The sequence below is a fragment of the Semicossyphus pulcher genome, unplaced genomic scaffold (assembly GCF_022749685.1).
Source record: "Semicossyphus pulcher isolate SPU_LCO1_2020_fin unplaced genomic scaffold, fSemPul1.0.p SCAF_28, whole genome shotgun sequence".
NCBI lineage: Eukaryota > Metazoa > Chordata > Actinopteri > Labriformes > Labridae > Semicossyphus > Semicossyphus pulcher.
Genome location: NW_027211702.1, coordinates 3,138,069 through 3,150,576, shown reverse-complemented (window position 1 = coordinate 3,150,576; position 12,508 = coordinate 3,138,069). Strand labels below are relative to the sequence as shown.

General features: G+C 42.1%; 1 protein-coding gene across 1 annotated transcript in view; it reads right to left on the bottom strand.

Annotated features, from left to right (window-relative positions):
- Positions 1-12,508, bottom strand: part of LOC138605062 (voltage-dependent N-type calcium channel subunit alpha-1B-like) — a 124,855-nt gene that overhangs the window by 50,443 nt on the left and 61,904 nt on the right. Inside the window, exons 18-22 of the mRNA XM_069677140.1 lie at positions 11,117-11,322; positions 10,089-10,221; positions 6,801-6,930; positions 5,999-6,058; positions 5,253-5,359 (exon numbers count right to left, since the gene is read on the bottom strand). Of these exons, the coding sequence (XP_069533241.1) occupies positions 5,253-5,359; positions 5,999-6,058; positions 6,801-6,930; positions 10,089-10,221; positions 11,117-11,322 (636 nt within the window). The remainder of the gene's footprint in view (positions 1-5,252; positions 5,360-5,998; positions 6,059-6,800; positions 6,931-10,088; positions 10,222-11,116; positions 11,323-12,508) is intronic.

Here is a 12,508-nt window from a genome sequence, read left to right as displayed (position 1 = left end):
GAGGTGATTAAACTGCGGGCTATAATACCTTGGTGATTTGACCAATTAAAAACAATTTAGTCAAGATTAAAGGAGATTAACATGAAGGTGAAACGATCGATAAGGACTTTTTAGCTTCGATACAACTAATTTGGAAAGATATTTAGTGCAGATTCAGACTAATGCCTGTCAACATCTGTTTATGTGTTGGTCTTCTGAAAGCTATGAGGTGGAGTTCCCAATATGGTCTTGTCCTGTGGATGCCCTAATATTGGGACAAGGAGAGACTTTTTCTAACAGGGAAGAGAGGAAGAAGGGAGGGACGTCATGGACTTATCCCAAAAACTTTGGGATGGAGGGCGATTACGTTTGGTGGGATGGAGGGTGACAGAGTTGTTAGGAAAAAGGGACGGGGTGGGGGTGGGGGTCGAAAAGATAGAGAGGGACAGTTCCCACCTGGCCACGCTTTGTTGCGATCTGATGAGAAAAAGCAATGATAAGCATACAGAAACACACACAACACACCAACGTCACACACATATATAGAGCAGGCAAATTAAGCATATAAAGGTAGACAGAACAAAATCAACATTTGGAGCTGATATCACACCAGCATGAAGATACAGTGACAAGAGACAAATAGAGGCACTTAAACTAATTAACCTGTGAAAGAGCGAAGCCAGAGACGAGTGTGATTAAATATTAGAATGATAAGGCGGAGGGAACATGTGAGTAAATCAGTTTTATAGCCGGAGGATGAACATGACACCATAGGCAGTTTTTCACTGTGAAAAACGCAAAGACAAGAGGACACTGTTAATGAGAACGATGTGATGTATGGCTACATTCACACTGCAGCAGAGAAAGTAAAACCAGATTGTATCCTTGGTATGTGACCACACAGTATATATCTGTTACATATTGCATTTTTACCAGCTTCTCTAACTCAGAATAATCTTACTGCTGGTTTATTTCATCTGGGACCTCTGAATTACTTCATCGTTTCTGGTATAGGTCTGGTATATCAAAGGCCTTCACGGTATGAGAAAGCTCTGCAATGCTCAATGACTTTGCTCATAACTATGAGTAGGGAATTCACTAAAGGACTGCCAACCTTTAAATAGAATTGGTCTCATTCTTGAAGCTCGCGCAGGGTTTAATGCACCCCAAAGTGCGCTGCAGAGCAAACAGCGCCTCTGTGCTCCGGTGCTGTTTGGGTGTATTTAAATGAGTCATTATGCATTCACATTGGACCCTTTCTATGCAAGTGAGACTCGTGGCAAAAAGAGTCTAGTTCACAAACAGCTGCGCTAACAGCACCACGCAGGTAGAATGAAAATATTACCATCTGCAGAGAGTGGGTGGTAACAGCAGTGCAGTATTATTAGGGCTGTCACGCGCTGAGTTTCCACTGCTCATGACGACAATTCAACTTTTTGTGTGATTATAAATTGTATTTGTCTGTAAATACAGTCTGTTAATAATATATTGTCATTATTATTATAATCGGGAGACCAGTTAGGGACTGTGCGAGGCTCAACTCCAGCACACGCGCATACTTTGTCCACATGTATGGAGCCGTTATGCATGACCGGGGATTGTTATATGCACGAGCTGCTGTTCCTCGCTTGTTTACGAGTCTGGACTTTACAATAAACTGTTAAAAGAGCTGCCCCCTCCTCTCCCTGCTCATCATCGATCTGTCAGTGTGGGCTCAATTAATGAGAGCCGCAGTGGAGAGGAGGTGCAGACAGCTTCTCTCCACAATCAGACGCAAAACAAGAGCAAACTGCACGGATCTGCAAAACTCTACGGGCGTGTATTGCACTTGAATATCATCAGTGCAACTTGCTTTGTGAATCAGACCTTGGGACGGTGGGTGCAAATGATGCACAATTTATGGAGCTACCAGTGGCCGCAATTCATTCTTAGTGAATTCCCCCCTCAGTTTCAATGCCTATCTGTTCTTCTGCGTGGTTTACCCAATACCTGTTTTGGCAACATGTCCTTCCTGAATCCAAAATATTTCCAAAAAGCTGTTTTCTTTTTCCACCACTAAATTGGTGTGAAGATTGGTGTTATACGCAGGGCTCCATCCAACAGGTACAATTTTCACATGCTTCATGAGAAAGCATGGCTTGTTTACAGAAAATAATTTTTCTTATTCAGTGCGAAAAAAACACTTTTGCTGTGTGTTTATTGCGAATTCTCATATATTAATAATGAAGAAATTGCGATATATGGAGCAGCCCTACTATACAGGACCTCATGGGCCCACTGGTTCTGAAGAACAGAGCGAACAAGGCTCCAATTACCAATATGCCCAATTAGTTTGGGATAATAACAGTATAAAAGTTAAATGTGGTTTATGTTATGTATATGGTGGATACACTCGGTATATATAAATGTAAATATGGTTTACATTAAGCTGTTGCACAGGTGAAAACTGCAACCATAACTTTTAAAAAAGGCAGTCATCTGTTCATTTGGAGGTAAAAATAAAAGTGGGTACACATTCAATAAGAGCAGGTCAGAGTTGAAGCAGAAATTGGTCTCCAATCTGTCATGGATGTTAAAGTCTGTCTTTGATTTCTTGTTTGCTTTTCAGCCCGTCTGATCTAAGATCTATGTTGTGAGAAAGCAGAGTTATCCTGTAAACTTGCAGAGTGAAAGTTGCCTGTTAGATGTCATGAATGTGTGTGGACGAGGCAGATTAAAGGAGGGACAAAATGCTGTGCAGGAAGTGAACGTGGGAGAGAGGGATGAGTGGGAAGAGGTTGAACCTGATAACCCCTTCTACCTGTATGAGGACAGGAGCACAGCACACTGGGCTGAGCCTGTTTAACACAATGACACTATTATACTCCTAAAGTATGTGATTTATGTTTATAGGCGAGCAGTGCATTAGTGGTTCGAAAGATACTGGCAGATTTCTGAAGGCTTAAACATCCTACGTTTTTATTGTACCCTCAGTCTTTGTGTCTGAAAATGAAATGTTTTATATGAACTCTGCATTAGCACCTGTTTAATTGTGTGCTGATCATGAAAAGCAGCACTTAGATCCTTTGTTTTCATGTACCTTTCACTCTTATAAAAGCTTGAACCTTTGAAACTGTTGCCTCTGGCTGCACAGTTTTTTCCTGTGCATTATGCATATTGTTCCTACTAACACACATATAATATATTTGCTAAGCAGAGACCAGGTAATTGCACTTATGCAAGCCCAAACACAGATGAAACACAAGTCCAGTTACATAACACAAACAGAGAAAATGCCAGTATCTTTGATCGTGACTGTGGTGGAGATGATAAGAATAGCAAATAACAAAATATGACATTTGTTCAAACATTTAGCTGAGAGGGGGAAGGCTGCTGCAGACACGTCTCTAAAGTCTGAAAATGACACTGGCTAAGATGGACAGGAAGGAAAGAAACAGACACAAACAAACAAACAAACAAACAGGAAGACAAGCACACAGACAGAAACGCAGGCAGAGAGGGAGAGAGCAGGCATTACCCCATAAGGCTCCTGAAAGCAATCCAAGCCAGAAAACAAAGCAGGAAGGGAAAACAGTGTAAGAGAGAAGACAGAGACAGAGTCAGCAACAGATAAAAGACAGATAAATGTCAGCTGGCGAAAGAGAAATCAGAGCGACAGAAGGCAGTACAAAGAAAATACACAGGAGACAAACTGTGGACTTTGAGGACAGAGTCGCTCTGTGAAATAGTGTCGGACACAAAATAATTGACAGCACTGTTTGAAACAGAATATGTAATCACCTTCTTTCTCTGGAGAGCCAGAATACAAGCCTAGAGACTCAGGGTCTCATTAACTGTCTTACACTGTGGCTATGGATAACCCGTCCAATTGGCTGGAAGGTGTCTGCTAAAATCATTTAACAAGAAACTTCAAACGCAGGTCAGTTTAATTTCTTCAGTGTGATAAAATCAGCACCAATGCTACCTTTTTTGCTATCACTGATAAAAAGGACCTAATCACTGTTTGAAATGGTCGCAGTCCTCATCCATAAGGAGATTTCTGACCTTTTTACTTGTTGATTACACAGCACCACCACTTTATGATGCATGTACATGATCTTGACATAATTATTATAATAGTAAGGAGGTAAATATGACGTTTTCCTGCTCAAAATATTTATGAGAGGAGGCACAAATACACCACTGCAAGTGTACTGCAGTTCAGACAGAAAGCTGCCCGAGCCTTCCTCTTTAAATGCGGGCATTGTATAAGCATGATATACCTTTTAAAGCGTTCCAATATACAAAATAATGAACCTGGCAGAGAAAATTCACCCGCATATTGTCTCAGGTAGAATGCAATTTGTAACTCTAATTTTAAACTACAGTAATACAACAATTATTTCTGCACTGTTTTGAGCTGCAGGAGTTACAATTATGTGCCACAAACACAAACACTCTCTTCCTCTACTGCTTCTGTTCCCTCCTAAACCTTAGGGTGGCTGCACACTGCCCGGACTTGAGACAAGCGCCGACCAACACCAACTGTTGGGTCAGTGTGCGCTGACCGTCTGTTTGTCGGTGTTTATCGGATGGAGTTGTTCGAGTTTGACATGTCCAGTCGAACCAATGTGCGCCTTTTCCCAACAAACCGCAACATTCTGAGCATGTGTTCTCTTGACAACTAGCCTATACTCACGTGCGGAACATTAATACGCATGACCTTCGTCCATGTAAAATAAAGAAAAAACTTAAAGAAATAGTAGGCAACAGAAGTCTGTCCTGTCAGCTAATGTCTGGGCAGTGTGGAGCTGGCAGTTGGTTTTTGGAACATTGTAAAGACTGCAATCAGCAACTGCCAACTTTAAAATTTTGAGGTGAACTGGGCATTGTCTGGGCAGTGAGCAGTCAAAAACAGCCAAACTGTGCACAGCCCATTAGCAGACGAGCAGCGACAGACTGTGAAAACCTTATGTAACAATGATAGAATAGTTTGACAAAGTCATGTCAGCAAGATAACCCCAGACAGCAAAAAGCCCAAGACTTCACGAGGAATAATTGGATGAACACATTGGAACTGATTGTTAGAGCAATAACACAAAAGCAGGGGCACCTGGAGGCGGCCTGCTTCCGGTATGGACGCTCGAGTGTGAATAACATCATCTGCTGTTTCTACATTTTGTGGTGTAGCTGAAGCTTTCCTTTAAAGACATTATATTTAAAACACTCCTGTAATAAAGAAGCCGCCAACACTTCAAGAACGGATGAAAGAATGAAAGGACAAGTTGACTTACGAGCAAGCGAAGGCGACCAGGGCTCCGCTGACCACAATGAAGTCCAGAATGTTCCACAGGTCACGAAAATAAGCGCCAGGATGGAGCAGCAGTCCCAAGTCAATCATCTGGAGTAGCAGAATTATTTTAAAACATTATACAAGATAACACAAACACATTCTTCATCTTTAGGCTGCTTCTAAAAATAATATTCCAGCTATGTATTTTAACCGTACTGCCAGCTTTGAGAAGCAAAATGAAAGAATAAATCACTATTCTTGCCTAGGGCTCATGCATTGCCTGAAATAAACATTTTTAAGCTAAAATTTGGAGTCAAAATCTCATCAAATGAGGGACGTGGGTCTAAATTGAGAAGCACTGATCTCAAACATTTTAAATAGGACACAGTGATATCACAGGTAACACGCAACAAACGAATTTAGCAGATCCAGCAAAACTATCCACTGTCATAGCCTTTACAGTAAACAAATAATTTGTATTTGCAGGTCAAAAGACTGTCAGACATTTGGATAAATCCAAGCTACATTTGCTTTGGAATTATTACATTTCAATATACAGCGTTTCCTACATAGATGATCAAACACCGTCATTGAAATGCAGTTGAAACCATGGTTACCTGTGGCATAAACATCTGAAAAAGTTAAAACTTTCAAACACTTAGGATCCTATGTGTTTACCAAAATCTTGCTTAGCTGTTATTTTAGAGATCAAAACAAAGTGTACCTTCATCTCGACAGCCTCCTTACCTTAATCACCATCTCAAAGGTAAAGACTCCAGTAAAGACATAATCCAGATACTTGAGAACCTGAGAGAAGCGTAAGAAAATATCCTGAGAGATGACTCGTCACCAGATGCAGTGACAGATGTTTTCAGTTTAAGATAAGGTGTGTGTGCGTATGTGTGAGTGGATCAGATATGCACGACGTGTTCCTCTGCTTTGTCAGAGTTTCCAGGCTTTGTCAGCTTTGCACTCACTCACACACACACACACACACACACACATTGCCTGATCACCCACACAGGCACACACAAACACACGCGGATAAACAACAATCAGGCACACACACAATATCACCTCAGATTCCCTCTGTGCCCATGACTTGAGTGCAAATTAGTTGTGCTTGTCTGTCACAAGGCAAAAACTCAAGTCACGTCTGTGTGCATTTGCTACTTCCTTACATCCAACATTGACTTATGTGTCGTGCCGGAAATAAAGAGACACTTTTTGCCAAACTGGATATGTGCTGCTTTGGGGGTATTGTTAAGAAGATTCTCAGTGAGTGGGAACAAACGACTAAAAATTACTCATAAAGCCTTGTTTTTGTGCTTCATGCCATTTGTACAGCCCTGTGAGGAAGAATATTTATACATCATTCCAAAATAATCATCCAGTTGGCCAAAATGAAACAGGTTTGTCCATGAATCGTCACACGCTTGTGTGAACACATCCTCATGCAAGCACTGGTCTATGTGTGTACACCTCTTAACATGTTTGTCGAGTACGTCCAGATGTTTTCTGATTAAGTCTCGTTGTCAGTCTGACTCACGTTGTTGCGCGGTGCGTTGGCTTGCACGGGGTCCTCGGCTGCCAGAGCGATGCTGCTCATGGTAATGACCATCAGGATGCACATTTCAAAGTAGCGTAGGTTGACCACGTAGTGACACAGCCGCCGCACACTGCAAGACAAACACACACACAAATGTAGAAGGACTCATAGAGTCGTGACAGCTCCCAAGGTATATTAAGGTGATGCCCTCCATAACAGGACAAAAAGCATAACCCTCTCTGTCAAAATTATGCAGAGGAGTGGACATGCATCCGCCTCAGAGATACCGCGTGACTCAGGGTCATCTGAGTTCAAGTTACTTGGAGTGAGCTGCCATCTTTACTCACAGTGCTCCCATTTAAGGACAGTTGAATGAATGAATGAATGAATGAATGAATGAATGCCGTTTTCAGTTAGAGGTGTGTCGTGACGTGTACATGTGTGTGAGAAGTGAGCGAATATTATCCATCTTTTGCGGTAGGGATGTAGTAGTGATGTGAAATCGCTATGACATGGTCACAACACTACAAAGTTAAGCCAACAGGGGGCCAAAGTCAGTCTGACAGCCTCCCTTTCAGAGAGATGCTCTTGTTCGACCGTCTTGTTCCCAATGGAAAACCTCAACAAACCAGTGGTCTGCCAGAGTCTTTTTACTGTCACAACATCAGTCTTTCATCACAGCACACTGATAACAAGCGGCAACCTCCGGTGTTAAAAAACTGCAGTTTTTTTTTGCAAAAAACTGCAGTTCCCCGAGTGGCCACTTGAGGCTGGCTCCAGAAAACAAGAAACAACATTACAGCAGGTGGGAAAATGCCCATTTTTACAGCTGAAATAAACATGTTTACAGCCTGGTACAAAAAAGGGTTTTGTTATAAATAGCTAATTTTATTGTTCAAGATAACTGTACGGGGGGTGAATTTTTTTATAACACACCCGTTTTAATTATATTAAGCCTTAAAGGTCCCATATTATGCAAAATTCACTTTGGAATGGTTTTCAAACAATAATATGCGCCCCCTGCCTGTCTACAACCCCCCCCCCCCCCCCCTAGTCTATCCTCTCCTATCTTGCTTGCTCCACTTTTCAGAAAATGTGTGCTGAAACAGCCCGATTGCAGTTTTTCCCTACATGACGTCATGAAGGGCAATAACACCTCCTCCAGGTTGGTGACCCCGCCCCAGATAAATGTTTGGTCTGCCCCCTGAAACTTCCTCGCGGGCGCTATTTTATTCCTCTCGCAAACGCTGCTCCGGTAAAATAAACATGGCGAAGGTACGGACAAAGCGCGGCAGTTGCTCTGTTGTTGGCTGCACAAACGAGCACAGGAGTCTATTTTTACCTCCTTCTTCTGAGGTTATGTTGCTTTACTGTATAGGCCTACTGAGCGTGATAGCCTGTTGAATGTGGTTTTAGCATAGCAGCTAACATAAGTTACTGTTGGTAACATAGTTTCCTTATACTACGTTAAAACTCGTTACCACTCTACGGCCCGCCGGCGGGCTGTCATCGCGATTACTACAACATTTGCCCTGCAGCTATGATTATAACTTTATGTTGCCACTCATGTGACACATCGTTGGAAAGTTACGATCCCGCTCAAGATTCGATTGATATTAACCATTAAAAGATCCAATCACCACAGCGGGTGCAATCAACGGCAACAGAACATAAACAAACATTTACAAAATTGACGTAACTCACCGATGAAGGCTCACTGTATTCCACTGATGTATATTATTTATGATGTAAGTATTTAGTCCAAAAGCATTATTCCATCAATAAGTATCCACGGAACGCCGTTCGTCGTTACTAATCAGCCGTCAGAAATGCCGCATTTCCCCGTGTATTTACTGTAATAACTTCATATTCCCTTTGAACTTCTGCTCCATTCCGGTATCAAAGTGGAGGCGAGCTTCTTAGCTTTCTATAGAGGTCTCATTTGAACCAATAGGAGCTTCCTTTACTGATTCTCAGCCTACAATAGCTAACCAGAGTCGGTGTTGAAGGAAGGTGCCTGTCCCTCTTTGACTGAAGGGAGAGCCGGCCAATAGCAACCGAATTAGCGCATGGTACCGGAGCGGGAGGGGCGTGGACAGGCACAGCTCATTATCATTTAAAGCTACAGACACAGAAACAGCTTATTCTCAGTAGAGCTCAGTAGAGGGAGTTACAGGCTGGCTGAAGTCCAGGAACAAAATGGGTTTTTAGGCAACAGACTTTAAATTGACTATTCTGGGAACTCTGAGACCGATGTGAACTTGCTGAAAATGAGTATAATATAGGACCTTTAAATCATAGGGGCCGGATCACTTGATTGACAGGTAGATCCTGCTGGCTGTCTGCTAGACGTCAACACAGACACAGACACTGAGCTTAACTTCACCTGTTTGTGTTGGAGATTTTTGGGGATTTTTTCATTCAAAGTTTGGACAAATAATCTGTCTCTGTGGGATTTATAGAACTTTATGGCCATGCAAGAAGTCTGAGCTCCAGCTTTTTAGGTGAGTCAAATGTTAGTGTTATTGTATTGAAATATTTTTAGCACTAAGTAGCAGGTATACTGTGCTCGCTTTAGCTGCTTGTTAGCCTGTTCAGTGTTTATCAAACATTTATTTAATCGTCGCCCCGTAAATAGGAGTCAGGAGTTTCCCGTTACGTGTCGGCTCAACGCTGTCTCAACGGTCGAGCGAGCAGCGAGTCCGTAACGTCTTTAGTCTGATAACTAAACACCTGCAGTCAGTCACTGTCACAAACAGAATCTCCTCCTGGCAAATCAAACTACCTCATTCATTATTTATAGAGTCTATGGCTAATAACCACTAGCTATGCTGAGGAGCATATAGCCTAGCTTCATAGCCGTAGCTGGCTGATTCATGCGGCCCGCCCATAGAGCTCAGCCACAGGCTTTAGCTCGGTCGCGCTCCGCCTCTTTGCCGTCTCTGGATTAGCCAGCTCTGGCATTTCCAATAATGCGACCCCCAGCGGCGGCGCAATTTGGGCTTCAAAACGCTTCTTCAGAAACCAATGGGTGACGTCACTGAGACTACGTCCATTATTTATACAGTCTATGATATATACGCCTGTGCTCTATCAAGGCATCAGTTTACTTAGTAGCATCTTTAATCCCCATCTTTAATCCCCATCTAATTTTAGGCAATAAAATAAATATTCCCAACAGTACACGGTAAGACCCTGATAAAGATCAGGTGGTATGAACTCTGTATTCTTAATGTAAAACAAATTTGTATGCCACATCACTCCTCATCCGTCCCAGTTCTGACTCACGGGTTTGTAACCCCGAAGATGAACATGGAGCTGTAGGGAAGGATCTGCCGAGGCCCGTTAGCTGCCTCCTCCTCCTCCTCCAGATCTTTCTTCTCCTCATTGAGTGGGAAGTTGTCGCAGTCGATGTTGTTCACTGGTGGAGAAAAATAATTACACTAGTTTTATTGAAAGAAGCACAAACATTTTAAAAATGAAGATATTTTCTGTGGAATAGAATTAAATTGGATACAGATGTCCAGGGAACCAGAAGAAAACGTATTGGCTTTCATTAGAGCTACCTAGAGTTCCTTTCCTATTTGATACATGAAATGTTTTTAGAATTTCTTGATAATTAACCCTGAAGTTTGGTAAACAGATTCATGTTTCCCTCAGGACAAATGAATCACTTTAAGGAGTCTGTTATGTTTTCCTCTAGCTCCATCACCAGGTCAAATTTTAGTTTGTCCAATATTTTGGTTTATAACAAAGAACCTGCAAACATTACGTTCACTTACCTCCAGCTGTCCTCTGTGTTAAGTGCTAATTAGCTTACATGCTAAGCTGAGATGCTGAGAATTGCAAACATGATAACTTCAAAGCATTGGCATGTTAGCATTGTCAGAGTGTGCATGTTAGCATGCTAGCATTAGCATTTAACTTGAAGCATTGTTGGACCTGAGTACAGCCTCACAGAGCTGCTAGCATGGCTACTCTTCATCTTGTTGAACAGTGCACAGGCGTATTGTTTGTTTGCTTTACTCACAACATTGTACTGAATTTGGCACATTTAAATATCATTCCCTTTTTATAGTTTGAGATTTAACTCAACAATTTCCTTGCTCAGATCTGAGGCTGTGATTGTTTTTATTATCACTCATTACCCTTAATGTCTCTGCTGCAAAGCAACGCTTATTTGAAATATGAAAAGATTTTAATTAAAACATTTGAATTTTATATCTGGTTACAGTCAAAACCTCTAAAATGTAAGTATTTTCCTTCAACCCTTTGAATCTTTCCCTCCTGATATGACGATGACATGCTGTACTCACTGGGTATGATGGTGGTTTCTCCAGGCGGGGCAGTGATGGTGACAGGGATGTGGATGGCGTTGCTGTTGAGGCCGGCCTGGCTGGCCCTGGTGGAGTTCTTCTGGTTGTCAGCATCCTCTTGTTTTTCTCCAAGACTCAGGCTGCTCCGCATCGTCTGCAGAGGACTGGAGGCCAGGCCGTCCTCCTCAGCATCTGGATACCGCTCCCTGGAGGAAGAGATGTACATCTTATCACAGACATGATTATACTCTGCTCATAGGGTGCTTCAAGCTTATTCTACCAAATTAGAGCCATATACAAGTTTCCCTGTCCTCTAGGGAAACAAATGACGACTTATGTGGAAACAAAATAGAGGTGGACTTTCACTGTTATCCAAACAGACATGGTATAAAAGTAAAACAGAAACGAAGTAAATGGTCTAATATTCTTACTGTGGCTTACGTACTGTCATAGAATTTGAAATTTAAGTTTAAAAAATCCATTGGGAATAAATTAAGCCGAGCAAGATAAATAAGAGGCCAATCAGAGAGCTGTAGTCTTTAGACGATGTTCTGACATTTCACTGTATTGCCTGTAGCCTCGGGAAAAAATATTACAAACATGCAACTAATATAAAATGAAGCAAGACTCTGCAACTGCACAGTCTGTTTTCTCACCACAAACTTATTTAGACACAATATGATGTGGAGCGATAGGAGCAATTTGACTGTTGCAGTTCAGCCAAATACAAATCACAGGTGCAGTAGGCAGTAGGAGGTGATTGTAAGACCTTAAAGAGGGGGTTTTATATGTTGTTTCACATTTTACGACATATATATAATGTGACAGTGTTGGATGTCTATCCTAAACAAGGGTGGAGTTTTAAATCTTTAGGTAAAAGTATGTTGGAATAATCCCCTGCTAAAAAAAAGTCTGCATGCTGTTGTGAACGCTTGCTGTCAGACAGACTTCTCCAGACGCTTCACTTTGTGATGTCACACAGTGGGATACTCTATATTTGGGCATCTGCCCGAAACACAGCAGAAGTTCCTTCCCCAGTTCAAGGACACGCCCATCCAGCAGCTCAGTCTGCCTCGGAAATGTATTTCACTCCACCACTCTGCTCAATGGCTCAGCTCGTCAAGTTGGTTAAGAATGCGTTGTAGAAGGAATGACATCAGTGTTTACTTTGCCAAAGGACAAGAGCAGCAGACATTAATTTCAAAATGAAAAAGTCAATTTTACTCTTTGCCGATAACTCTGTAACACGGCCACAGGGTAGGAGGCGGCTTCAAACACTGAGAACTGCCCCTCGGCAGGCTTTGGAGAGCTGGCCAATCAGAAGAAAGCGTGTGTGTAGGGGCGGGGTTTCTTAAAGAGACAGAGCTGACTGAGTCGTATCAGGCAGAGGCT